At 37.6% G+C, this 14877-nt stretch overlaps 1 protein-coding gene across 1 annotated transcript in view; it reads right to left on the bottom strand.

Annotated features, from left to right (window-relative positions):
• Nucleotides 1-14877, bottom strand: part of ATXN10 (ataxin 10) — a 109783-nt gene that overhangs the window by 66422 nt on the left and 28484 nt on the right. Inside the window, exons 4-5 of the mRNA XM_084296947.1 lie at nt 10473-10569; nt 9356-9520 (exon numbers count right to left, since the gene is read on the bottom strand). Coding sequence (XP_084153073.1) covers nt 9356-9520; nt 10473-10569 — 262 coding nt within the window. The remainder of the gene's footprint in view (nt 1-9355; nt 9521-10472; nt 10570-14877) is intronic.

Below are 14877 nucleotides of genomic sequence, written 5' to 3'. Positions count from 1 at the left end.
GTATACTGCAAAAGCACACATATACCCAACTATGAATTTTCGAATCACTGTGTATATCTATTACATACAAAATCATTAACGAACAAATCTTAGAACGTCCTCTGAGCTCGTGAAGCTACTGTTAAAGAATAGCCAAAGCATGATGAAAACCAAGCATTTTCAATACTCCCTCCATGTGCTCCCAACATTCCACTTTGCAAATAGCCTATTGAGTATAAGTAACATACTACATAGCTAAGAGGAAGATGACATAGAAACCTTATAGCTTTAATGAAGATTTTTTAGGACAAATATTCAATGATAACCGGGCAAATAGGAGAACAAGAAGTCCAAAGATAGCTATAATATTTCTAATGCTAACTGTGAACTTAGCTAGCATCTAGTTCAGTTATTGTAAACTAGACTTTTTTTTTTTTTTGGAGGATATTTTATGTTGTATACTGATATTTGTATACACGTTTAAAGAAAAAATAATATAGTCATAGGGAATCATCAACTTAAAATTGGCATTCTGAGCAGCATAGCATTGATCCAAGAGTCTCCTATCACAAATCTGAACATATACATGTAGACTTCCCCACAGTCACCGGCACAAATATATCTACAGTTAAACCTTCAGGATGATAACTGATGGCATTTCTTAAGGATTAGAAAGGAAACACAGGCTTCTATCTGGAGCCATAAAAGGAAACAGAAAAACACAATAACTTTAGCTGTGCATTACACAGTAGTATTTACCTTCATAATGTGCAACTATCAGCTGACAATGAAGCATAGTAAAATTGCATTTAAGGAACAATATGAGCCCTGATTTTTCAATTTTATAGTTGCAAATGTAAGTTTATACCTTATTTTGTGATTGATATTACTTTGATAATTACTTTGATAATTTGATATTACTTTGTGATTGATATTACCTTGATATTACAAGGGGAATCTTGACTACTTGTTTTGTAGTTAAAAATAATCAATAATTATCACAAAAATCTATAATGCTACTAAGTGCACATTAATGATTACTACTGTGAAGTGACAGATCTGTATTTTAGTCATTATTTGGTCTAGACTCTTGCATTTATTCATCTGCATCTTTCACATGCTATGGACTACACCTTTACTGCCTGAGAAGCTTGCAGTATTTCAGAAACAAATTTCTGCTTATAAAGATGCATATACTTCCGTATGTGCTTCGTATCCTTTTAATCTCAAGAAAATATGTAAAACCTCAAAAATTCCTCCTCCTGTATTTGATTTTCTCTTTTACCTTATCCACTTCCTACATTACTACATCATAAAGAATATAGCACTAACAAATTTTACAGGATCATCACCAAGAGAAATCAACAGAAAAATTAGTAGTGGACTAAAGCACTTAACTCTAGCTATCATGTCCAGAAATGCTAGTGGTAGTTAAGCAAGGATGCAAGAAATTAAAGTTGGTATCTTTAGTCCTCAGCTCTCCTGTTTTTCGTTTGGGGTAAAGGAGAAGAAGAGGGAAAGTAAGACCATGCAGAAGTTTGAAATAAAAAAGGCATTTGGTTTTGGATCACTGACTGAATATGCCATTTCAGATGCACTTAAAAGGCTTTGGTAGTAGACTTAAATTCTCTTTGGGAGCCAACAGCAGACCGCTGGGATAACCAGGATAAACTGAGGACCATTGTAATTGAGTGAAGGAAATGGTGAAAATTAAAGTTGTTATGCAAGTGTAACACAGTAACAAATGAATAGTGTTAAATATGCCAATTTTCTTGACTTTTTAAAAATTGTTTGGCTAAAATCCTAAAAAAATCAAGTGCTTACATAGTAGATAAATAGAAGAGATGTTCAGTTCAAAGACTTAGCAATAGTACAAGGGCTGCATTGTACCAAACGGAACTTGAGCAGCAGCCAAAATGATATGGTATAACCTACATTTGCACTCAGTATATTCCAAATAGCCACTAAACTTGCTCCAAAGGCGAGTGTAAGCAATCAGCTTTATCATAAAATGTCATGCTCCATATTAAGTTGGCTTGATCCCATTAGCAAGTTTAGAGAACAGTGTCCTTGGTCTCAGAAAATGAGGGGAAAAGTATAAATGTTTTAGCAGAAAGAAGAAAGTTATTGCGATTCTGTTTGATCAGCAAACTTCTCTTCTGATCTCTAAAAAAAAAAAAAAAAGTGTATTTCACCATCCCACAATAAAGCCACACCATCCAAGATACTTAAGAACAACAAAGCATTTTTACTTGAACAAACAAGCATGACAAATCACCCAAATTTTAAAGAGAATAAAAGAAGAAAATTTAATCAGACAGCCTTTCAAAGCTGTATCACAAGCCTTTTCACATTTTTAAAAAACAAACAAATGCCACACTACAACAAAAAACAATGTGCCTCATACAGAACTGTTTGTAACCACAACACATTTGTGAAGCAGAATTATTTTTTGGCCTTGCACAAGAACATAAGCACTCTATCAAAACCATTTTAAAAAAGCTATTTAATAACAAATAGAGTACACATACTGTTAAAGATCTCTTGAAACAAGATAATTCACTCTACTCAAACACCAGCATTAAAGCACTTCTTGCTCAAAAAAAAGAGTAAGAAAAAATATTTCCATATTTAGAGCTCAACACCAAGTATAATCACAATGTTCTTCTCCTGTGTTGAAGAGAGCACAACAGGAAATTCTCTTCCTTCTTCAAAAGTCATTACCCATAATGAATACATCCTCCTTGTAGGCCACAAAGGTCCGCTAAGTCAACTCTCACATCTAGAAAACTGAGTTCAGATGACCTGTACTTTTTCTCTGATTCAGAATATGCTCCTGTTCAACTTGATAGCTACATCTGAAAGGCACTGAAGAGATTTATTTTTACTTATGTGCAAAGTTGGAATATTCTTTTTTCTGAAGAGTTACCAAGAAGAAAATGGAAGATTGTTACCAAAAGAATTACTTCCCACTCCTCTGTCTCCATAAAATATACAAGAAGAAAGAGGTGACAAGACAAATAAACATGTGAGGCTGAGCTTTGAAGGACTGGGGAAATCTGTGCTAATACCCTGCTACTGCAAATAGAAAGAAGCTACTCAGATCTCTACAATTAAAGAAACTTTTCCAATTGTCGGTACTATTTAAAACCACAGTTGAACTTGGAACCTGCAACATCACTCTAACTTTCCTGGAATTAAAAATAAGAACTACTTTCTGTAGAGTAGAAGGGGGCAGGGGACACCCTGGACTGTCAGAGAGAAGAGACAGAGCTGCCAGCTCAAAATGAAAAAGGTAACATATTCTGGTCTCTGTACCACATGCATATCAATTAAGCAACAAGCACTCTACTGAGGAGTTCCATCTTTGCCTTTAAATACATGCCCATGGGCAAGACTCCTTGCCACAGGAGCACTAGTTTCTGTCCACGCTGCTTTCCATAAGCCAGAACAAAATAACCAAAGGCAAAAAATGGGTAGGGGGAGCCCCGCATCATAATCTTTACAGTCATCATCGAGCTGTGGTTTCAAAAAGAGAAAGTAGATGTTCAGAAAATCTTACCTCCAATGCCAAACAGCTGACCACACTCTTAATATCATTTTTTCTGGAAGCCAAAAGGCATATTATGCTTCTTTATAAAATGAAGGATTTTTGTTCCTTGCTCTTCAGAAATCAAAAATACAACCTGTTTTTTCTTTTCATAGGAGCTACACTGCCCTGTGCACACACTTGGATAAACTGATGACACAAGCCATACACTCATCTCTAATGGAGCCACCGAACTATTTCTAAAATAAACAGCTTTTAGAATACACATTGGTCTTGGTTAGGATAAATTATAATGTAATTTTGTACTACTTTTTTCTTAATTATTTTTCAAAACACATATGTTTGCATGTTCAATATTCTAAAATAGATTTCATGTGGCATTCTGTGCTGGCTTCTCTTCTAAATACAGTAGCTTCTAAACTGTGCAACACACTTTGCTGCAGTTGATTAATACCAACCCAAAAGGGAGTGGATGTGGATGTTTGGGGAAACACAGAGGAATGCCTTTTTAAAGATGGCACAATTTTCCAGAGTCTAAGGCACAGTTCTCTGCACTTTTAAAACAAAAAATTTTTTACAGAAAAAATAGCAGCACTTGGCAGGCCTTTCATCACACTGCATATATAACACCAGATACCACTTGTGCTTTCTTCTTCCCTTGGAACTGCACCAGAGAGAGTTATAGAGGGCTTTTCAGACTTTGGTAGTAATCACAAGGGAATAGATTGAGTAGGAAACATTTCAGTTACTTAAGTTGTGTTCCAGCTTTGTTTCCTAAGGGAAGGATCTGTCCAATTCCCAGACAGCATCCTCAGGTAGGCAACAGCTGTTAAAAGAAAGCAGCACTGCAAAAAGAGTATTAGCTTATGGAGTAAGTATAGCTGCTTACATGTTCAAGATACGTTCAACTTAATGTGTCAACACTTTTAAGAGAAGAATACTATGCATGAAAATACTATTATGCAGGTATATTGGAAAGATAAAGACACACAAAATAAATTATCGTCTCACAGGGGCTTGAAAACCACACTCATTCATTTGACTGGAATATAGGGTGGAGAAAGTAAAGCCAAAAGATGCATAATGCAGAAAGACTGATGTTGTTTAATGGACAGATCTGTTGTTACTGAACAGATAAAAGGTAACTACCACTAAAATAAAAAAGAATCACAAGAAGGTGGAAAAAAAAAAAAGAAAAAAAAAAAAGAAAAGAAGAAATTTAGAGGTTTAAAAGCTCTCCACTTGCAAGATGGAATGCGAATCCCACAACTGTGACTATGAGCAGAGCAAGCTGGAAGCCAAAGAACATAACCAACCCCTCAAACAAGGAGCCTGCATTAAAGGACAACGTCTCAGGATTAAGGATAGGAACAATCACTCATACACCCAAGCTGTAGCAGCATGGAAGTTTTCCCACCAAAGTCAGCAATTATTTGCTCCTAAGCTAACAGCCTAAATAGTAAATGAGCATTAAAAAGGTCCACACATTTTCTAGAAAACAACTGCACAGCAAAGAACACTTGAACAGACAGGATCATTTAATTAGTGTATGCCCTAAATCAAACCAAAGAAAGGATACTTACTAACTTGTTTCTGCAGAGCCAGTGTCTTTGCAAAGACATATACTTTGAAGTATATTCTTTAACATTATTTGCCTTGAAACATTTGGGCACTCTTTACAAACCCAAATAGAGATCCAAACATTCAGGACAAGACAGATAAGTTTAAACAGCTTTCAGTCCTGAAAACTTCTAGTTTCTTCTTGCTCTAATATTTTAGCCAAAGGCTACAAAACAAAGTGGTATACATCCAGTCAGATTATGTTTTGAAGAACCTCAGTTAAAAATACATGATCTGCCTCCTCGGATCATTGCTGCTGGTCTAACTCCCAAGAGCAATCTCAGAAGAGTGCCTGGTATTCAAGATTACAGGATTGCTAGCCTGAAACAAGTTAAGGAGCTGTGTTGACTAGAAGCAGTTTAAAAATACATTGCCTAATATATGTTAATTAAATCTATTTTAATATTAGATGCTGAGTGGCACTTTAAAAATGGCAAAGGCAGCAATGATAAAAAAAAAACTTGGAGCTGTTCAGAGGATCAAGCTTCCAAAAGAGAAAGAGGAAGAGGTAGCAGTTCTTAAATCAAGAAATATTTAAGAAATGTGGGAATTACATTCTGCAACTTCACAGATTCCAGAGATAGAAGCATTTCTGAAGCTTACAAGTAACCACAAGCTTAATGAAATGGGCCTTCAGATCATCTAGTATGGATAAAGAGGTATGATCACTCAAAGGCTGAATACAAAATTTGACCAGGGCATTCCTTATAGAACCAACTTAGGTTTTAAATATAGCTGTTTCTTAGCTCAAAGCATGCTACAGAAAACAATAAAAAGTATGTATCACTCAAAGACACACACAGGTATGCATCACAGTCTGCATCTAAGTTCTGAGGCAATTTGTTATGCTGTCAACCTACAAACATCTTCTCAAAACACATCAAAAATCTCAATATGCCAATCATAAAACATCTTTTTTGTTTCAAGAAATGCTTAGAAAATGGGTGTCTTGCTTCCCCCCTACTGAATAGATTCATAAATTGCCAATCTAAGGCCTTCTCTCTCATAAGGCACCCCCTTAAGGAAGTACAGCCACCAAGATGCAACACTCCAGAAGTTTCTTCTTTACCAACAGGAACTCCTTGTTTTCTACTGAATAGCTCTTGATTCAAGAAGTAGACAAAAGTGACAGGGGAAAACAGAAAACTACGTCCTGCCTTCAGAGATGCTTCCTTTGCTCTTTAACTGGAAAAGTGTGTTATTGCAGACAGCACAGGAATTACAGAAAGTCTGCTACCAACAGCTGCTTCTAGAAAAGGGAGCTCAAAAAAACTGCTTAGAATAATCTCAGATTTTCTCTGACAAAGCCTTTCCCTACAAAACTGTTTCAAGACTGGAGGGAGAACTACTTAACAGAAGTCAAAGGCATCAGACTTTGAAAGAGGCATCACACTTTGAAAGAGGTTCCTCCTGAAATCTCACCTAAGAACTTTTCCAGCTTGGACATGGAAAACTGGACTTGTAAACATAAATGCGGTATCACAAACAGAGAAGGAATTGCCAATTCACTGAAAAAAAAAAAAGATTTTAAAGATGTGCTTCCCCTGTTATACATCAAGAGTAGAAAACCCAACGCTTATTACTGGAATGAAGTAGTAAGGACACCATGAGAGAAACTACACTTAGGCCAATAGTCGTAAATACAAGCGTTTGTCTTGGACACCCTCTTTGTCTTAATGATTCACAGCAGCAACTCAAAAAATAACGTGAGCATCACAAGTTTGGAATTCAATTAATGGAATTTGTGGAATTAATTGGAAACTAACTTTAGAGAAAAATTAATTCATAAGTTTCAGTACATGATAAAACAAACAGAAGAAAATCATGAATAATAGGTTTGCCTATAACCAAAACTCACACGGTATTCAAAGAAAGATTATCAATACTAAAAAGCAGCATTTGACAGCAAGAAAGCACAGCCAAGATGAATAAACACGCATACACTTTTTATGCAATGTAATATGAATCCGGATGCTCAAACTGAGACACAAGAAGACAGGAATTAAGCAATATATAGTAATAAAACTTTACAGGTAAGAATATCCTAAACATAGTCATATATGAATCTGGCAGTGAGAATAACCTCCTGGAAGAAGAACAGTTTGTATTTCAGCTCAGCCATAAAATGCCAAAATAGCCACTTCAAAATGGTTGCTGTGCACTCTGGTAGCCATGGCACAAGGGACCCAAACCTTTACAACAAAATACTGGCTTTGTTGCAAATACCGCAGCTATGTAAATTCGTTTAAGCAATCCTAGTGGTATGTGCTGCAGTGAGAACTGAAGTATAGCTCCAAAATTTTCAATGAATTGCTGACAAAATATTTTTTCTACGGTCCAGCCAGAGACCTTAGCTTAACCTTCATAAGAAAATGGACAGAAATCTCTTTATGCATTTTTACCTGACTGTATCTCACACATACTTTTCCATATCAGAAAGCAACCTATTAAATATTTGATACTGCACTGTTGAAATATACTTTGTTTTGTTTACATTTTACTTGTGCTGACTCTGAGAAGTGCCTGCATTACTGAAATAAAATGCTAAGAAACATATACTACAAAGTCATGACTTTCTTTCACATGGGAAAAAATGATAATTAGGTTTGAAACTATACCAGCCAACATTAAAGTACCGTGAAAGAAAAATGAACATATTATTTTCTTAATGCATGGTAGATATTCCTTTTTTTCTGTATATTTATTTTACGAGAAAAATCAATACTCTGAAAGGAATTCAAAGGCAAACATTTCATAACTGCGTTATGACAGAAATACCCTACTTATCTCTTCCCCTTCATCATGGTCTTGCATGAAAGTTTGCCCCTTTTTAATCTCGAGACTGAAGAAGAAAGACTTTCTCTGAAGAAAGACCATTTCCCACCCAGAGCAAACATGCAGTGCAGAGTTAAGACACTGACTTCGTAAGTTAGTAGAATGCACTTCAGACCAGAAAGATCAGAGAAATGGATAGCTCAATTTATTTTGATGCTGCATTTATTTTGCAATTGCCTTCAAAATACAAATCTGACAGCATGACCTCTTCCAACCCTCCCTGGCTTTCATATCTTAGTCAAAATACATTTTACCATATCTTCAATACATAAAGAAAATGAAGGATAATCCAGATAATTATCTGAAAAGCAATCTATTTCACATGTGTTTATACTGACAAGCCAAAATTAAAGACTCGGTTTGTCACTTTTGAAATAGAAGTCTGGTCACCTGACTCTGAAACTTTAAGTTTGCTTTATGAAAACTATTTATGTCATAAGCAAATTGACCTGATTATAAAAAAAGCCCAGCCACAAACTAATTTTGAAGTAATTTTTTCAATACCAAAGCAAGCTATTAAATGACATTTGCTTTTCATTCAATCATCTTAACTCTGTTTAGAAGGCTTTCCAAATAACTAGTAAAGCCTCAACAACTATTCCTAATTAAATTTTGAATTTAAACATGACCTTCAAAAGAAAGATACAAAAATACAGTTTTGTTTTCACTATCCTTTTCCCCCCCTCACTTGGAATGTCCCATAAAAATTAAACTGAGTTATTATGTGCATCCTTGCTGACAAACAGAGCATTTCTAAAATGCATAACTGACAATAATTATTACAAAAGTGACCATTAGAAAAAAAAAAATAAAAAGCTCAACAGAACATTGGAATAAAACCACTGATTATATACTCTTAAATTAAGAAAAATCAAGCGTAACAGATTTGCAAACAAGATGTCTTTTGTTTTGCAAACAAAATGATTACATGTTGCACTAGACAACAGATTTGTTAAAAAAAAAAAAAAAAAAAAGAAAAACACACCTTTTCCATAGTACTCACAAACCATTAGTCATACATGTCTTTTGAATAGCCAGAGTCTGTAAGACTATATTCTGACTTAGCCTTCTTTCAAAAATCTCAACAGATCATCATATAGGTATAACTAACTTGCATTCTGGAACACTATTTCATTAACAAGACAATTCAAAAACACTGATTTTAGAATTTGTCTACATCGTCAACAAATCATAACCTTATTTTAACAGAAAGTCAGTAAAAGTATTCTGAAAGTTATCGCCAAATTAATAGCTTCTAAATAGATCTTCATTTACTACTTACAGAGTCACAAATGTAGATATTTTAATACGGAGACTGATGCTAGGAGAACCCTTATTTAAGAAGGAAAAAAAAAGTCTAAAGATACATACGACCATTCAGACTCCAACTGCTCTTTGTAGACTTTCAGGACATGAAGAGCCACAGTCAAGTTCTCAGGATCCAGTAGTTCTCTCACTTTCTCTGAATTAAGGCAGGTAAACAAGACCATACAACAATAGGCAACAATTTTCTCATCGCTGTAAGTTAGGCAGGTCCTTCAAGAGAAAGTGATGTTAAGACAGTAGGTTAAAACTCATGCTAGAAAAATGCACTAGGGACATTCAGCTTGTTGAGTTGTTCTTCTCTGATGTCTTTTAGTGAATCGTGAGCTTGCCATTGCTTAAGAGAAGTCAAGAATAAAGAAGTCAACTTAAGAAGTCAGCTGCAAAAAATAATACCATTCTGAAGGCCAAACTTCATAGGCAATTTACAAAACTAGTGCTAGATTTGAGCTACCTAAAGTTTTAAGAACTGAGTGAAACTGTAAAAATTGTAATTATCTGTTTCTATAACCGTAAGATCTTCCTACAGCCAGTGCTGACAAGTGGGCTCCAAAAACAGAATCAGAATGAGTACCATATTCAATGAATATGCCTTTGCTACTAGCCCATTATGAAAGATTTCGCCAAATACACTAATAATAATTGTCACGTGTCTGTATAAAATGGTTTATGTAATATCTCATGACACATACATCATCAGCCGCTGGAAAGATATTCTCATAAGGTTGGGTATCAGCAAAGGAATCAGAAGACACAAAGATTAAGTCACTTCTAATAAATTCCATTTCATCCACAAATAACTGACAGGTCTGCAAAGAAGCAATGAGAATAAACAAAAAGTTTTGTTCTTGGAAGTGACCTGCTGATAACTAATTGAAAACGACTATGAAATAAAGTTTATGATTGAAGCTCATCATTTTAAACATAATTTTCTTCCAGTTTGTGTTAAATGAAATCAATTTACTGTCAGTTCAGAACAAGCAGGTTTTTAAAGGACCTGACCCCTGTGGTTGACTAACAAAAAAAACATCTACAGGATATGGTCTCAACCACCCCATTTTCCCTAAGGTTATTTTTCAAAGCTTTATGGTGCTAGTAGAGACACAGAAACTACAGTATAAAAAACAAAAAACAAAAAACAAAAAAACAACACATCCATGCTTACAAGAAGAGATCTGGGAAAGCACACTTCCAAATGCTATTCTGGGAATCTCCATTTCCTGCTGCAATGTTTCCAAGAAACTGGAGGCTACAACGAAAAGCTGGAAAAAACAAACAAATAAACAAAAAACCACACATACACAGAAAAAAATATTAGTATTCTGAAATTGTAACCAGAACAAAACATTTTTTTTTCCAATTCAACTTCCATTAATATCAAAGATTGGCCACTAGTGATTACAAAAACTAATTGAATCTGCAAATGTTCAAGACAGATCAAAATCAATGAAAGCTTAGAGTTACAAATAGTGCAAACTGAAGCAGACCCATGCTGAACCAGTAGCTGCCACATGGTAGTGGCCATTTTGCCTCTTCCAGATCTGAGGTGGCTTTCTTCCTACTACTAAATTAACACAAATAGGCTGCTTGTCAACACTCAAACTCTGCAAATGCTGCTCTGCCTGCTACTAAGAAAGCTCCCCAGACACTCTCCACAAGCTGAGATTACTTGAAAATTTTGTTTCAGTAGGTAAAGCTAGAGGAGAACCCAGTCTATTCCCTTGCTGCCCACTTTAAGTTGTAGGTATCTATACGAATCCTTATATGACAATGTACTCAACACTTCCAGATTTCTACCCCAAAGAAATTAAAGCCAGTGCACCAAACAACTTTGTATTCCATTTTAACACTACTTAATATAACATATTTCCACTATTATTGCAAATGCATTTTGCAAATTGCAAAAATAAATTGCAATTTATTTCAGCTTTCTCTAAATACAGGCTTAAAATCCAGAAACAAGATACTTCATTATACATGTTCACATCCAAGAACGCCCCCCTCCTCCCAAGTCAAAAGATATAAATTAAGGTAAAACAAAAGCATGAACTCACAGACTCCACAAAATTAAACATTTTTGGCACTACTGACAACTTTCAATAGCCTGATCCTTCTATAAGTTTGTCAAAGTAACTTAAAATTAAATACTGCGATGCAGTTCAGCAGATATTATAAACAGCAGCCTGTTACAGATGGAGGTGAGTAATATTAACACATTCTGAAACCATAAAATAAGGTATCTTTGAAAAGTGCTGCGCCAGCTAGCAGACAGATTTCCTACAGAGGTCCTGGCATATGTCCTCCTGGGAACAAAAAGAAAGCAAGTCTAAAGTGATGACACATGGGCTTAAAGAATAGTAAATTTTATTCTCCCATGTACCTTATTTACACACAAAATACGTATGTCATTTCCATAATGCATTTTGAATTATCTTCTCCTTTTCTCTTTGGTTCTTAGTATCTCTGTTCTCTTTACCTGCACATCTTCAGGTTTGTTTGTTTGTTTGTTAGTTTTGTGTGTGTTCTTTTTTCCCCTCTGCCCATCATTGTTCTTCCATTTCTCCCATGCATCTGGGAGACTGCTGACTCCGTTTTTCTGAAGGACAGCAAGCTACTCTTCTAGCAAACATCTTATGGAAATATTTCTCTCCTAGAAAAAAAACTAACAAGGCAGTAAACCCTAGGAATAGGGTATATTTCTCTTGGTAAACTCTATTCTACTATGAGAAAGACCTCTCAAATAGGAATGACCTTATTTGGTTACACTCTGATCTTTACCTTACATTTGCATGACCTCTTCCAGATATCAATTACGCTTCTCATTAGAGACTAAGCTGTCAAAAATACCTCAGACTAGAGAAAAAAATAAAGATCCTTTAAATATTGCCATTCTTACTGTAACAACTGTAATAAGAAAATATTTGCAATATCATAATAAATTAACTACAAATTCTCCATTAATCACACATTGAAGTCAGTATTTGTGAAAGCAAGCAATCAGCACAGTCCTCCTTTGATCCTGATTTCCTGAACAAGTAAGAAGGATCCAGTAAAGATGATTCTGCCAATGCACCATGAAAAATGAAAGAGTTTAATATTTAAGCGCCTGTTTTTGACCAATAGTGGCTAACATTTTTCCTTCAATTAGAGGACACAAATCAGTATACGAGTAAGTGCATAATCTGTGAGACAACAGCAATTGTATCTATTCACAATTAAGCAGAAAACGATGTCTCAATATTGCAATGTTTCCTTATGAAAGTAATCTAACTGTGAAGAATCTCAGCAATTTTAGAGAAATGTGTGATTCTACAAACACCTAATGTAACTGACCTATTCCAGGAGTAAAGAGAACAGAAAACAATACCTAGCTCAGAATCCGTCCAACCAAATCATATGCTCCATCACAGCAACAACACAACTGATGTACTGCTTCTACAATGCCTAGACTTCTTTTTCCTGCCCACCCCCAAAAAATATTTACATAAAAATTAATTCTTCTGAGAGTGCTCAGTGTGACGCCAGCTCAATGGCATATGGTTAGTGTACTTAAGTGTGAATTCTTCTGTACCATGTTGAGTAGTCACAGGTGGAAAGCCAACTATCAACAGTGGGTGAAGAGCATTCAAGGTCATTATAGCACCACAACCAGAGCAGCTCGCCACAGTTCTCTGAATCACACTGCACTAGTATTTGCATAGATACGTATAAGAGAAAAAGCGAAAAAGTGAAAAAACACACTATCACAGAATCACAGAATCACAGAATTTCTAGGTTGGAAGAGACCTCAAGGTCATCGAGTCCAACCTCCAACCTAACGCTAACAGCCCTCCACTAAACCATATCCCTAAGCTCTACATCTAAACGTCTTTTGAAGACTTCCAGGGATGGTGACTCCACCACTTCCCTGGGCAGCCTGTTCCAATGTCTAACAACCCTTTCAGTGAAGAAGTTCTTCCTAACATCTAACCTAAAACTCCCCTGGCGCAACTTAAGCCCATTCCCCCTCGTCCTGTCACCAGGCACGTGGGAGAACAGGCCAACCCCCACCTCGCTACAGCCTCCCTTGAGGTACCTAAAAAGAGCGATAAGGTCACCCCTGAGCCTCCTCTTCTCCAGGCTGAACAAGCCCAGCTCCCTCAGCCGCTCCTCGTAGGACTTGTTCTCCAGGCCCCTCACCAGCTTCGTCGCCCTTCTCTGCACCCGCTCAAGCACCTCCATGTCCTTCTTGTAGTGAGGGGCCCAAAACTGAACACAGTACTCGAGGTGCGGCCTCACCAGAGCTGAGTACAGGGGGACGATCACCTCCCTCGCCCTGCTGGTCACGCTGTTCCTGATACAAGCCAGGATGCCGTTGGCCTTCTTGGCCACCTGAGCACACTGCTGGCTCATATTCAGCTGACTATCCACCATCACTCCCAGGTCCTTCTCTGCCTGGCAGCTCTCCAACCATTCCTCTCCCAGTCTGTACCTCTGCTTGGGGTTATTGCGCCCCAGGTGCAGGACCCGGCACTTGGCCTTGTTGAACTTCATGCAGTTGACCTCAGCCCATCGGTGCAGCCTATCCAGATCCTCCTGCAGAGCTTTCCTACCCTCGAGCAGATCGACACACGCACCTAACTTGGTGTCATCTGCGAACTTACTGAGGGTGCACTCGATGCCCTCGTCCAGATCATCAATGAAGATATTAAAGAGGACCGGCCCCAGCACCGAGCCCTGGGGGACGCCACTAGTGACTGGCCTCCAACTGGATTTGACTCCATTCACCACAACTCTTTGGGCCCGGCTATCCAGCCAGTTTCTAACCCAGCGAAGCGTGCGCCAGTCCAAGCCAAGAGCAGCCAGTTTCTTGAGGAGAATGCTGTGGGAGACGGTGTCAAAAGCCTTGCTGAAGTCAAGGTAGACCACATCCACAGCCTTTCCCTCATCCACCCAGCGCGTCACTCTGTCATAGAAGGAGATCAGGTTCGTCAGGCATGACCTGCCTTTCATAAAGCCATGCTGACTGGGCCTGATCGCCTGCTTCCCCTGCAATTGCTGCATGATGACTCTCAGGAGGATCTGCTCCATGAGCTTTCCTGGCACTGAGGTCAAACTGACAGGCCTGTAGTTTCCCGGGTCTGTCCTCCGGCCCTTCTTGTAGATGGGCGTCACGTTTGCTAGCCGCCAGTCGATTGGAACCTCCCCTGATAGCCAGGACTGTTGATAAATGATGGATAGTGGCTTGGCCAGCTCCTCTGCCAGTTCCCTCAGTACCCTTGGGTGGATCCCATCCGGCCCCATCGACTTGTGCACATCTAAGTGCCGTAGCAGGTCACCAACCAGTTCTTCATGGATAATGAGGGCCACATCCTGCTCCCCATCGCCTTCCACCAGCTCAGGGTACTGAGTATCCAGAGAACATCCGGTATTGCCGCTAAAGACTGAGGCAAAGAAGGCATTGAGCACCTCCGCCTTTTTCTCATCTCTTGTAACTAAGTTTCCCCCCGCATCCAGTAAAGGATGGAGATTCTCCTTAGTCCTCCTTTTTGTGTTGATGTATTTATAGAAACGTTTTTTGTTATCTTTAA

The sequence above is a fragment of the Netta rufina genome (genome assembly GCF_964035555.1).
Source record: "Netta rufina genome assembly, chromosome: 1".
Taxonomy (NCBI): domain Eukaryota; kingdom Metazoa; phylum Chordata; class Aves; order Anseriformes; family Anatidae; genus Netta; species Netta rufina.
The sequence above is the reverse complement of the archived record's forward strand: the minus strand, read 5'-3'. Positions and strand labels throughout refer to the sequence as shown.